Raw genomic sequence first — 14,671 nt, 5'->3', positions numbered from 1 at the left:
GATATTATAAATAATCTGGGGAATCATGTCAGTCAGGTCAGTGTCTGGATGGTGTAACCACCATATAAGGAGGTTATTTTTATTTTTTTATAAGAAGACAATTTTGGCGGGAAATGTATCACAGAGAAGGACCCCTCTCTGCTCTTCATGGTTGCATGTCAAGGTTAGTAACTCTTAGAAATACTGAGATAATTTGACATTTTAGGGTATGGTTAGGTATGATTAGTGGAGATCCAGTCAAATGGTGTAACCAGGGAAAAACATTGATTATTGATCTTTATCATAAAAACAAGTATTTACTTTAAAAAGTATGTTTGAAAGTAGCTAGGTCAACTAGCTAGCTTTCATGGGTGTCCATGTAAATGCCTGACAAATTTGATTTTTTATGTAAATGTCAAATGGTGTAACCAGTTATTACTTCATTCATTCCTACAGTAAGCTACATGTATGATGCTAGCGGGAGGCTAACTATAGCTAGCTAGCTGGTAGCATTGTAACCCAGCTGGTAATTTTCCCCTTGGGATCTTGAGTTGACTGTAGCACTGCACAGGAGCTTATCCTGCCGTGCACATGGAACTACTTTTTACCGGATAACGGCGGTCAAGAAAAGCAGATCCAAACCACTTCTACAGGTGACACTGCATGCTCTGGAAGCTGAGGAAAGTAGTATGATATACATAAAAATAAAAAAAATTCTATAATATAATGTTTAAACAATTGACTTCCTTTAGCACTGTGGCTGCTGGTGGCACTTGTTCTTATTGATGTCGCTTTGGATAAACGTGTCTGCTTCATGACCAAAATATATGCACAATATATGGTTTATGCATTGCCATCTCAATGTGCACATGCGCAATAGTCACATAGCAAGGGCCTGCAATGTTTTTATCTTTTTCCCCTGCTATGTTAACTCAAAACATGTCACGCTACAAACGTTTTGCTCCACTTTTTAATTTTGATGACTGTCTAAAACTAAGACGCATTATTAGTAGGCGCTTTGGAACGCAGTCAAGACACTTGGCTACCGGTGTAAGCAGACGCGAGGATCACTGTTTAGTTCTAACCTCATATAGGACATAGGCCTGTATGTTTACAAATTTGCTTATTTATGTTTTAAACAAACAAAATATATTGCAATATATATCGCAAAAAAATGCATCGCTGCAATGTATGTTTTTGTCAATATCGCCCAGCCCTAATGTAAATGTAACAGCCTCTACTCCCTCTCTTCCTGCTCATAGGGCTCCTACTGGAAGCAGAGTAGCCTTTCCAGGCCCAGTGCCTACTTAGAGTATGTAAACAAACAACCTGCTCTCTTGCGTATCCCATAAATCCCTCTGGTGTTTTTGTTCCTGTTCGTACTGGCACCAGCAATGCTCATCTGAAGTTCTGTCACGGATCATTCATCATTCAGCTTTATACAACGGTTAGTTCTGGTTCTTGATTCTGATTGGCTGGAAGCCATGTTAAAATACTTTGTAACACACACCTGGGACCGCATATCATTCCATTTTCAGTATTAATGCGCCTCCCATTTGATCCAATGCATTGTAGTTGTTGTTGTTGCTTGGCAACCCATTTGGTAGGGGAACTATTTTGCTCGGCGGAATTGAGGGAATGATGCTTCGTTTTGAATAAATGTTAATATTTTACATTGCTGTGTGTCTATTTTACACTAATAGCTGTAGTAACCGTTGTATAAAAGCAATAAACCACGAGAGGCCGTGTGTTATAGTGATTTTATAACAGCTAGGGGGCGTTGTTAGGCACAACGCGAAGCGGAGTGCCTAAAACCCCCCTAGCTGTTATGGTTATGGTTTATTGCTTAAGTATACATTTGCATATAGTAGTGCCACTGTAGATTTAAGATCAAGATCCAACTGTTGACAACAAATGAAATTAGTGGCACTGCATTAAAACGGATGTGTCCCAGGGTTGAGAGACACCCACCTCTATGAATCTGCAGGAAATGCCACACTGACACGCGCCCTCTGGGACCAAAAAAACTGTAAATATGTTGTCCTGTTCACACACACTTCACATGATTTCAGATCCAGAGGTCATGATGTGGTTTCCTGGCACTCTTAGGCCCAGACAATGATGACTCTATTTGTATTAGCCAATTGTTTCCTGAATGAAACAGAACTACTGGGAAATACTTTTGCACAACAATCTCAAGAATAGTCTCCATTGAGAAGTAAATGTATTAATGCCAGTGAAAAAGAACAGTGTGCACATTTTTTGTGTCCAGTGTTGACTTTGTTATTGAGACTAGGTCATTTGGGTGGTTTGGAGAGTTTGAGGGACTGGGAGACGGGTGTCGTTTTACCTGGGGAATACTCGAGATGGCTAAGATACCGTTTGTTCCCACAACTTGAAAAGATTGAGGTCAGTGTGCTAGGATATTAAAATGGCTAAATTACACAACTAGAAAGACGCACCATAAAACTTTTTTGCGGTGACCTGACCCAGATTGTGGGAAGACATTTAAAAAACACGCTGAACAATCAGGCAACGTGGTGTTACTGCTGCTACGGAATTCAGACAAGCAATGCATTCATTCACCATGTCATTCTGTGTCCAAATAAGCAAGCTTTCATTTTGCATAACGGTCACGCAAGCCGTTTAAAACACATGGATCCAGATATTAATCTTCATTTGTTTACCCGAATTTGAATGAGTTTACATTTGATTCTAGATTATAATCTTGGTTTTGATTGGTAAGAACTGTGCAGTGCGTGCCGGTATGCAGTTAAGTTGTGCTGATGTGCAATATGGACAGTTTTTGGGAAAAGCAGAGGGGGAGGGGGCTGAGGGGGGGGGGGTTAAGTTAGTTGATTCTTGTTTGTCCCACCCATCCTTTCGTGTGTGGGTATGTTTGTGTGTGTACTGTATTCGTGTGTGTATTTGTGTGTCTGTTGCGTACTGTTGTGACTGTTAAACATAAACTGCCTTTCTCAGAAGTCGTGTCCCGGGGGAAGGTTCCAGGAGGAGGATATCCATGAGAGAGTGCAGGATTCCTGGAGGGGCTTCGGCAGGGTTCTAACTGTAAGACATAAAAACCGTTGTAAACACCCACCCAGGCCTCTGTACTGTATGTAACTGTATATTTATGTATAGGTTTCTCAGCATCTCACTCGGCATGATACATTTTCTAGTTGTTATTCATCTTCTTTGATGTTAATCTTTTTCTTTGTTACTGACTGTACCATCTTACTGGAATATACTGTAGTGCTGACTTGTCCCTTAATGCATGGCTGAGTGTGTAAGCGAGGGGCTCCAGCCAGTCTGTGTGGTAAGCTTGTTTTATCAGCATGATTAGAGTGACTAGAGTTCCTGTACGCATGATACAGTAGACACATGGGCTTGTGGTTTTCGGTGGCTTTGTTTATGAGCTTATGACCAACCAGCTCCTCATGAGAAAAAAAATCAAACTTCAAAGCAGTCTTACATACCTTGTCTTGGCTACTAGCGCTTTACTGTCGCAACCGAGAGAACTCAGAACTCAGGAGTTAGGAACTCGACTGTCCTCGTTTGCACGTGTCATGAATATGCGGTCTGCGCGCGCCCCGCGTGCGTGCACGTGTGTCTTTGCGTGCCTTTGTCTCAGCGCCTGCGGAGTTGGGAGTGGACACAGTGAGTCCCCTGTTAGCCGAGTTCCTCTCATGCCAGTGGAGGTCAGGCCCGGGCGGGGTGGGGTGGTGCGCCCCTCTCCCGTCGCGGTGGGCTGGCGGGCGGGGGGGGGGGGGGGCGGGCCGTGGCGCTTCTGGGAAACAGTCTGGGCCTAATTGGAGGCTGCCTGGTCCCACATGGATCCACTTAGAGGAGGAGACTGAGGATCCCGTTGGCCCCCGAGAGATGTGCAGCCTGGCCGAACTCTCTCTCCTTCTCCTTCCAGAATGACCACAGAGCCGACCTCTCTGATCACGAACTCACACACACACACACACACACACACACGCACGTGCGCACACACAGAGCATGATGATGACAGCGTCTGGAATGGAATGCAGTGCCACAGTAAGGTATAGTAAGACAGACAGACCATCAGACTGCATAATGCCTCCAGGGACTCCAACGACCTGAGCCAGCTCGGTGTGCGATGGCCAAATGACTCTTAGTTTGAGTTAATGTTTTAACTTCCCTTTTACTGTTTTACTGTTTTTACTTTCTGTTTTACTGATGTTTACTGTTTTTAGTGTTTAACTGATTTATCGTTGTACTGGTATTGTCTTGTCGTGTTTTAGTGTTCTGTTGCTATTTGTGTGTTTTAGCTGCAACTGTTAATTAAGTATTATCTATCTTTCTATCCATCTGTCTGTCATCATACTGTATACAGTAGTATGCTATTGTGTCTTTTTTATATCAGGGGTGTTACATGGGCAGTGTGATCACCAATGCCACCCTCAGCTATAGTGTACAGTAGTTCCTCTCTCCACATCTCTGTTTTATGATGAACCCTCGTTGTTCCCAGTGCCCTCCTAAACTCTTTCTGGAACACAGTCACAGATTCACAGATATTGCGCACAGACTGCATCTCAAAAACTCCCCCATTTTCCACAGGGCTCCAAAAAAAAAAAAAAAATGTAAGAAATCCAGTCTAGAGTTACGAAAACAAAGAATTCCCTCCAGATTCACGACCACACCCCTCCTCTCATGCTCTCATTGGCTTACTATCTTTCAAAGATGCGTCCTGTTTCCCATCAGTCAAGGTCACCTCCCTGCGTCTGCTTCGCAGTCCAGGAAAATGTAACGATCGCTGACGTAACTTCTCAAAGCAATGTTTGCCTTGAATTGCAGAAAGCAGCATATCTGTATGGAGCAGGGCCTTTCATAAGGCATCTGACGGCCTAGAGTGTGATAAGCGCACTGTAAGAAAGATACACAGTGAACCACATAACCGCTGTTTGCTTACGTACATTTCTAGGGAAATGTATCTACCTTGTTTATCACAGGGATATTCCCTCAACTGGCTTTGTAAACGGATTAATTACCTCCATTGGAGATCGAACGATGTGCTAACTTCCAGTAGGCACAAATGAAACTGATACCGAAGTTATGCAACAGTACTTAACCTTTACTAACAGGTGTTAGAAGTTGAATCCGAAACCAATGATACATTACTCATACTGTATTACGGTTTATACTGTATGTAGACTATTCCTGAAAGAGACCTTTGATAACCACTGCTGATAGATAATATTTCTGCTTACTGTGTCCAACTCAACCCCATTCATTCAGTGATCTTTCCAGCAGCATCCATTCCATTGAGTGGAGTCATCTCTATTGATTCTATTCCAGGCATCATTTAATATGATACACGTTCACTTGTAAATATTGATATTTCCCAGTTTCCAAGTCTGTGACTGTTGAATGGCTTTGAATGTGGGCTTATGAAATAGCAGATGTGGTAGCAGCTGTAAAAAAAATAAAATATATATAAATAAATAAATAATGCAAATCTTGGATGCAATTCTGAGTTCTTGTGCTCTGTTCTCTGAGTTGCTGCTCTTAATTTATCAAACAGTCGGAGGAGGCCTCCAGGTGGATATGATATCATACATCAGGTCCCAGCACTGTATGAAGGTCAATAGGTTACAATCTGCTTGGCTCTTGACCTGAGAAAAATATTTCACTTATTTAATTATCTTTGTTTTGTTTGTATTTAGTTTTCACACACATTTTCTGAAAGCATACTTCATTTCCTCAAAACTCAGAACATAATAGGAGGTAGAGCGGGTCGTCCACTGATCGTAGGGTCGGCGGTTTGAATCCCGGCTCAGTCAAAGTATCCTTGGGCAAGACACTGGCTGTGTTCGGAATCGCTCCCTCGTTCCCTCACTCCCTATTCCCTATATAGGGTTCACTATGTAGTGAACTACCTAGGGTATGGTTTAAGGAGTATTCGGACACTACACGGAACGTCACAAAAATGCGTCGGTCATTCGTGTGATGCAGGCGGATGCGCCCTCGTGTAAACAAACAAGTCTAACAGGGAGCATTCACGCTGCAGGTTGAGATGTATTCAATCAGGTAGTATCGGATTTGCTTTTGTGTGTTCATTTTGAATGTTAAATCCCAAATAAAGTGTTGAAATTTAAATTCTAATCATGTGCATGTGTGGTTTTTCTACTTTGGTCCTGTCTGTTAATTGCAAGATGTAACGTTGGCTATAGCCGCGCTACCTAGCTAGCTATGAAGCGCACGATCAAGTAACATGTTTACAAACATTACATGTTTACGATTTAGCTCCGCAAGCTAGAGTTCCTTCAGTTTATACACGAAAGTTGCCGCCGCCATCCTCCGTTCACAGCCCTCTTCGCGAGACAACTCAACTGCATTGCATTGTGGTATACCGGAGAAAATGTAGGGTACATCACTGTACCCTGGAAATCAAGGTGACTTGTGGGTAATAAATAGTGGACTATATAGGGAACGAAAATTCCGTGGAGAATTCGGACACTACAAACAAAATGGCTGACGCCCTATATAGTGCACTATATAGTGAATAGGGAGCGATTCCGAACACAGCCACTGAATTGTGAAAAGACCCAAATTGCTCCAAATGAGCAGGCTAGCACCTTGCATGGCAGCTGCCGCCATTGGTGTGTGAATGTGTGTGTGAATGGGTGATGTGTGTTGGGTAAATGAGAGGCCTTCATTGTAAAACGCTTTGGATAACAGCGCTATATTAGTGCAGTCCATTTATCAGGAAGCAGGTGGACCTGAAACACTACTATGAATGGGGAAAACAATTGGATGGGGGACCTGGACTACTGCAACTGCCTCTTTGCTGGTGCCCCAATGTCGGCCATCAGACCTCTGGAGCTAGTCCAGAAAGCTGCTGCTCCCTGTTGCCACTCACATCCAATTAAAGACTCTGGTACTAGCCTACAGAGCAGTAGCCTCGTGAGACCATTCTGATGTTGCGAGCTCACGTTGTTACTCGCAAACTAGTCGGGATACTCTCGATAGAGAACATTTTGAGCCCGATCGGAAAACGATCTCGCCAATCAGTGTTGGGTCTGAGGAATTTGTGGGTTTATGACAGTGAGGAGCGGTTTGAAGTTAGCGCGTTTTGAAAGTGCCCGCCCTTTTCCAAACAGTTTCCAACCGAGAGTTCCCAGATGGTTATGTGAAGCAGACCGTCTGGCGCGTCAGGTTTACAGGGCAGCGTAAGGAACAAGTCCCTCCTACCTCCAGGCCATGGTACGGCCCTACACCCCTGCCCAACCTTCGCTCTGCTGCCTCAAGCCAACTGGTCGCCCCGTCACTCCGAGGCCCCTGCGGTCGATGGACACGGTCACGGCTCTTCTCTGTCCTGGCCCCGCAGTGGTGGAACGAACTGCCCACTGACGTCAGGACAGCAGAGTCGCTGCCCATCTTTCGCCGCAGGCTGAAAACTCACCTCTTCAAGAAGTACTAGTACTTTCTATATTAGTCCCAGTGGGACTTTAGGTCGACCCTTGTATATGTGCATCGTGTGCGTTTGTGTGCATCCTGCGCATGTTGTACCAGAGCCCACCTCTAGAGGTGTGCTGCCACAATTAATTTTTCCATTGCCAAGTACATTTTGCTTTACTCTGGGCTATATACTGTAACTGTGCTTGGCCTGTGTAACTGTACACACAACATATAAGTACATACTGGACATATGGACTTATTACTACACTATAGGCTATAGATGGCATGTATAACTGTAAATGACTAATGTAATGAAAAAAAACACTAGTATATAAATGCCTTATCAGGAGAATTATTCCTTTGCATGTGTTACTCTTGTAAGGAACTCGTCTTCCTGTTTTATTACTTTATAATGTTTTTTATACTCAAATATAAAACAACACACAAATATACAGTAATAAAAAATATTTATATTTTCCAAAGAGTGGCCTATAGACCACAGCAACCACAGAAGAAGAAGAAGAACTAATTAACTAACTAATAATAATAATTATGCTGCATCCTGTTTTCAGTTCCTGTCTCTCCCACCATGCCGTTATCTTTAAGTTCTGCAAAAGATACAAATACAGTAAAAAATACTCTAAACAGAAGAATAGGCTACTATGCAGTAACAATACTTGATATCACTGTATTGACCAATACAAGTAGGAATACAGTTCGCAATCTCATACATATAAAACACTATTCTACAGTCATCACTGAGCAGCCTAATGTATTGATATGTAGTACTACAGTAAGGTGAGTAGATCTCTTACATATTCTCATTTCTGAAAGTCTGAATGACGGATGCAACTGAGAAGTGAAAACCTTTGGCCAACCTCCCTCATGGTCAAACCATGGTCGACCGGGCCCAATAATGGCTCTCCTTGCTCTTCGTCTTCCTCACACTCCTCTGCTTCTTCGCCATCCATTCCTGTCCAATCCAGGAGCTCGTCTGTGACCCTTTAGGCCTGTTGCTAAAGCTCTGATTGCAAATTGCACAACGTGCTTGTGAAATGTAAGTTTAGCCAATTGAATGGCATGTGTGATCCAGATTTTATTCATGAAGAGCAGGAAATGTGCTGGTATTTCAGCAGAGTTGGTTCACCGAGTTGGTACATGAGTTTCATGTTGTGGTCATTATGTCTTAAGTTCCAGTGTTGGTGTGTAAACAATTGAGAAAAACTGCCTGAGAATTCCATCACTGCTCATCGCTGTTGCAAGCAGCAGCCAGTACATACATGAGTATACTGCCACCTACTGGCGCTGTTCGGAATGAGAGATCTCAATGTCCGTTACATTGACACTAAAATTACCTTTCCTTCCAGCCTACGTGAGCAGTCACAGAGTCCATCGTTTTTGACAAGTTCATCTTTATTTCATGTCAGCTTGATTACATGGCAACAGTAGAAACCTCAAATAAATCAAACACTGAAACGATAAAAGAAGAAAATGGCACTCGGCTAGTAATAACATACTGCTACGTCAACTCAACATGACATCATATAAAAATGAAGACGAAAACCCACTATACATTTAAGTATATACAACCTTGATAAATAAACCAATACTGTCTAGAATTATGATTGTTTTGATTTGCATTCTGCATGGTTTGTCTCTAAGATCAGTGCACTGCGAGGGCCATGGAGGAACTAAACAGGAAGCAGACAGGCTAAGAGAGCAGATATGACCATTAGCAGCACTGATGACATCAGACAGGAAATGGCTTTATGCACAAAAGCGCTTCACTTCTGTAACAACTGTTGCAACTGTAACTTCGTACAATTTTACTTTGTGAGGGGAAAAAAGAAAAGAAAAAAAGAAAATCATGTTTACCAAAAGATGTCGCTCATCTTTGACTGCTTAGAGGCTTGGACCCTTGGCGCAAGACTGCGCTCATGCACTGGGACTACAGTTCCCCATACAGAACATTCCTGATATATTTAGCCATTTTGTATTGTTTCAGTTGTAACACAATGTTGTTGAGAGCCCAGTCACATCGTGTGATTTTAGACAATCCACATTTTTGAAGCATCTACAACAGCGACATTGCTGTTTGACTTATGCATTAGTAACTGTATCAATAGTACAGGAAATAATGCAACTGCAATATTTCATCATTGATAAAAAAGCACTTGGTATCTTTAACCACAAGGCTGGGAAGAAGATAAGTAGAGGATAGTGGAGGGTAGACGAAGAGGCTCTCCTATGGGGTTACAGCAGGTCAAAACCAGCTTGACTGAGAAACACTGTCTTTCACTGTCTTTGTGAATTAGCTACCAGCAGCAAGATAGGTCACATGTAGAGTGCCAGGCGCACAAGGAAAAACAGACATATCTCTTATTCTGATCATTAAATTAGCTTGTGTGTGTGCATGTTACAGCGAGTGAGAAAAAGAGAGGATGAGTGAGAGAGAGAGAGAGAGAGAGAGAGAGAGAGAGAAAGAAGAGGAGTAGATGAGACTGCTCAGTTTCCAGACACTCTAAACCTCTGTAAACCCCTGAATTGAGCCCTGCAGTGACAGACTCTCACAGGTCCGGGAAACTCTAATCCCCAGAATGCCCCTCTGGGCTATTCAGGAAATGAATAGTGAGAGCACTATCCCGCACTGAGACCCTGTCCAAACCACACAACTGTGATACAACCGTGTTCCTGAATGCTTAAATACCACCGACTTAAAGTCCAAACTGTCCTTCTACAACTGGGCTTACACCCTAACAGCTTTGTCTTACACACTCGCCATGGTTACTGAGTGAAGGTTTGGACAGGAACTGAGTCTTTCCTGACACAGGACATAGCAACAATCTCCTGAGAGGCAACTTTGACAGAAAGATTTCAAAAAAGTTCAATTTTTTCCACATTTCTACAAAATCACAAACAGTTGGCAGTTTACCTCATACACCCCCAGCCTTTCTCAAAAGGTCCTTAAAAAAGCGAACAGAAGCAGAAGCTGTAAAAAAAAAAAAAAAATACACACGTATTGCCCAAACATATTAAAGCACACAAGAAAAGCTCTCACTTTTCTTTCCAAAAAGCTAGTAAGAGTATTTTGGTTGGGATGCCACACTCGGTCAGACCTGCTGAGTTTAGACGCTATGTGTGTGTGTGTGTGTGTGTGTTTGGTAATGTATCAGAGAAGGGTCTCTTTGAGGGTAGTGGGGTGGGATGGGGGGGGGGGGGGGTCACACAGAGAGAGTGAGACCCCTCCCCCTCCTCTTACCACATCCAGAACAGAGCTAAGAGAGTGGACATTCAGAGAGGGGGGGGGGGGTTGGGCCTCAGCCCTGGTGCTAAGCAGTAGCTCAGCATGCTGTCTGTGCTGTAGCCGGTAGACTGTCCCAAAGCGAAGGCCAGGCACCCCTGGGAGCCCCAGTGGAGGCGGGAGGGGGGACCCAGAGCTCCCCTCCCTCGGCCCCCCGTCTCTCAAGTGCAAGGCGGGGCAGCGCCGGCTGGTCCTAGTGCCTCTTCATGGACGACACCTTCTTCTTCCTGGCGGCCAGCATCTCGTAGAAGGGATCCCTGCTGATGGCAGCTCTACAGGGGAGAGGGAGAAGGAGGAGGAGTAAGAGCTGGTAGCAACAGGAGTAGAAGGATGGCCAAGTATCTACTCATTATTTAGTATTAACTGACTCAGTATTGACTCAGTAAAAAAAAAAAGTATGACCAAGTATCTACTCATTATTTAGTATTAACTGACTCAGTATTGACTCAGTAAAAAAAAAAAGTATGACCAAGTATCTACTCGTTATTTAGTATTAACTGACTCAGTAAAAAAAGTATGACCAAGTATCTACTCATTATTTAGTATTAACTGACTCAGTACAAAAAAGTAAGACCAAGTATCTACTCATTTTTTTAGTAGGAGTAATCTTCTGAGAGCACTCTTGGTCTCTCGCCTTTCAACAGCGAGAGCCGAGACTATCGGACAAACGGCGGTCAGTATGCCGTAGTTCTCTGGCCTCTCCGAGTATAAACACGGCGGTAAACCAGGTGGGCGGTCAGTCGCTCACTTGATGCTGTTCATCCACTCGTCCTTCTCCTCCGTGGTGGGGGCGGAGATGCGGTAGAAGGTGTGGTTGCCCTCCACCACCCGGCCGTCCGCCTCCGTCTTGCAGGCCTTGATGACCTGGTCCTTGTTGTCCGGGATGAAGAGCTCAAAGCAGTTCTGCGGGGGAGACGAGGCAGGTGAGGATGGGAAGCGAACAGGAGGCCACAGAGGCTCGGAGTACTACTGGGCCGAAGTGTGTGTGTGTGTGTGTGTGTGTGTGTGTGTGTGTACATGAGAGGTCCAGAAGAGGGAGCTATTTTTACCGGCTTCTTGTCCTCCACCTCCCGAATGCTCAGGTTCTCCAGGGGAATGATGCCTCTAGGCTCTTTGTCCTAAAGAGGAGGGGGGAGGGAGGGAGAGTGAGTGAGTGAGTGAGTGAGTGAGTGAGTGAGTGAGTGAGTGAGTGAGTGAGTGAGTGAGTGAGTGAGTGAGTGAGTGAGTGAGTGAGTGAGTGAGTGAGTGAGTGAGTGAGAGTGTGTGAGAGAGAGAGAGAGAGTGAGTGAGTGAGTGTGTGAGAGAGAGTGAGTGTGTGAGAGAGAGAGTGAGTGAGTGTGAGAGTGAGTGAGAGAGAGAGACAGTGAGTGTGAGAGAGTGAGTGTGAGAGAGTGAGAGAGAGAGAGAGAGTGAGTGTGAGAGAGTGAGTGAGTGAGAGAGAGTGAGTGTGAGAGTGAATGAGAGAAAGAGAGAGAGTGAGTGTGAGGGAGTGAGTGAGAGAGAGAGGGGCAATTAACACCGTTAAAACGGCTCCAGCGGCGCCTTCACAAACATCTTGTATGCACATTGAGGCAGCGTCATAAAACTAGCAACGTCTCTTCAACCCCCCCAACGCTAAAAGTCCCGTCTCCAGGCCGGTACTCACCGTGGTGTACTCAAAGTAGTAGAGGCAGTTGTCTGTGAGGATGAACCACCGTCTCTTCCAGGTCTTGACGCGTCCCCCTGCATGGTGAAGAGACCCCGCGTTAGAACAGCTCAGGGGCGCGGCGGGGGCGGAGCTTTGAGCAGCGGAGGGCGGAGCAGCAGACAGGCAGACAGATGCATGACGGACAGACAAATGGCGGCTCTAATACTGTCCGATACAGCCCATAATAACCCCCATCCAGCACTAGCATCACCATAGCATCCAGACTACTAAGTATTCGGCCCTACGGGGAAAGTCATCCTGAGATGATTGTGAATGAGGACTTTAAGAGCAGATATTATGTGAAATCAACTACCTGGACCGAGACGTACCAGAATTATGTCGATCCACATGTGGGTGGGTCACTTAACTGGCTCAAATCTGAGAAGCCTGATTAAAAAAAGCAGTAGCCTGGCATTGCCATCATGATCACGTTCCGTTTCACTCCAGAAGATTCCTGATTTGACTCCGATTTCCACCCGACCAGATATTGGTTGGGGCAGTCACAACCGTTTATCTAACATAGGGCCGGTTTTATGATGACTGCACCCACTTCGATTCGATGACCGACTTGCGTTTCGTTGTCTATCCAATTGAGCCCAGAGGCATTTTGGTGTGCTAGCGTTGATAACGCCCCATGGAACCCGGCTATAAAAGCAGGTCAGCGGAGCGGAACGTATGCATCCTGTTTAGATAGAGCTCTATCTCTCTGCCGCGTTCCTGAAACCTGAAACCCGTTCTCTTCACTCCGGCCCACCATGACTCCTGGCCTGCTGATGGGGGCTCAGCAGGTCTCTCTCACTGCAGGTCTCTCTCACTGCAGGTCTCTCTCTCTGCCGGTTAGCCGAGCAGGACCGATCGATGCGGCGGTAAGCGAGACCGATCGGCCGCTACGCTTTAGACCCGCTGAACATACTGATCTGACTAAAGGCTCTCGGTCTGATAATCCCAGAGCAGCAAGCTGCAGCCAATTAAACCTGATCAAACCTGGCCCCCGCACTCGGGACGTCACAAATGATTAGGAGGCCCCCGCCTCTTTCACGCTCTGTGGGGGGTCTTTGGTTAACTAAGCGCCCAGCGATCTGTGAATGACCTCTGGGTCCCCCTTTGCCCCCACGTCCTGCCTGGGGAAACCTGATCACAGCAGCAGATGGTGGCTTCAGCCGGGGGGCGGGGGGGGGGGGGGGGCGTGCCAACAAACAGGGCCACACTGGAATGTCCCGTTGGAACCTCTCCCTCACTACAGCTGCAATGGAGGCGGGCCTAACAGTATTGAGTCAATACTGAGTCAGTTAATACTAAATAACGAGTAGATACTTGGTCATACTTTTAGTTTTACTGAGTCAATACTGAGTCAGTTAATACTAAATAACGAGTAGATACTTGGTCATACTTTGAGTTTTACTGAGTCAATACTGAGTCAGTTAATACTAAATAACGAGTAGATACTTGGGTCATACTTTTAGTTTTACTGAGTCAATACTGAGTCAGTTAATACTAAATAACGAGTAGATACTTGGTCATACTTCTTTTTTTTTTTGAACCGATCAACATGCATGTCCAGGTTCTCCATCTGGGCTGGACTATTAAGACTATCCTGTTGAACGGTTAGAGACCAGCCCGGACCACCACCCGTGTTAGTACAAGCAGCACTAAGAGACCCATGAACCACAGAAGACCTAGCAGAGGAAAGGGGCTATACTATCAGGTCCTACAGACAGAAACACAGCACACTGGTACTAGCTATCATATAACAGTGGTTCCACTGTATATGATAGAACCCATCATACTGAGGGAACCGTGACGGGCTTGCAAACCAATCCGCTCCTCGGCATCCAAAGGCTGTGCTGGAAAGGACTTGGCAGCAGCATCTCGGCGTTTGAATGTCGCGTCGCATTCTTGAGATTTCAGAGGAGACCCCCCCCCCTCCCCCTCCCCTCCCCTCCCCTCCTAAAATCAGCTTAGGAGGACTATAGGATGAACGTTAAGACAAGACACCAAACACAGCGTAGAGAAATCACATGGAGGAGATGGCGGAATCACACGCAGCTGACGATGATTGGGTCGGAGATCGCAACCGGTGATCGGGTCAGTTTTCTGTCACTCTTGAGAAACGCGGCCCCACCACGCCCACACAAAAATGTCCGTAGCAAGACGGGTTGCCTGGAGAGATTTTTGTCGGGGGTGTGGGGGGGCGGGGGGGGGGGGTGCCGGGGGCGCTCGGCTGGGGTGGGGTGGAGGAGGAGATGTCGCCCATGCACAGGGTGGACAGATGGAGCCGG

The 14,671-nt window shown here is 45.4% G+C and overlaps 1 protein-coding gene across 1 annotated transcript in view; it reads right to left on the bottom strand.

The window, feature by feature from the left end:
- Positions 1-8,903: 8,903 nt before the first annotated feature.
- The window catches only part of cyth1a (cytohesin 1a), a 33,734-nt gene continuing 27,966 nt past the window's right edge, over positions 8,904-14,671 (bottom strand). Inside the window, exons 10-13 of the mRNA XM_084438243.1 lie at positions 12,351-12,429; positions 11,755-11,823; positions 11,454-11,608; positions 8,904-10,977 (exon numbers count right to left, since the gene is read on the bottom strand). Of these exons, the coding sequence (XP_084294369.1) occupies positions 10,899-10,977; positions 11,454-11,608; positions 11,755-11,823; positions 12,351-12,429 (382 nt within the window). The 3' untranslated portion in view covers positions 8,904-10,898. The remainder of the gene's footprint in view (positions 10,978-11,453; positions 11,609-11,754; positions 11,824-12,350; positions 12,430-14,671) is intronic.

This window comes from Borostomias antarcticus, assembly GCF_949987555.1.
Source record: "Borostomias antarcticus genome assembly, chromosome: 5".
Classification (NCBI taxonomy): Eukaryota; Metazoa; Chordata; class Actinopteri; order Stomiiformes; family Stomiidae; genus Borostomias; species Borostomias antarcticus.
This window is presented reverse-complemented; position numbering and strand designations above follow the sequence as displayed.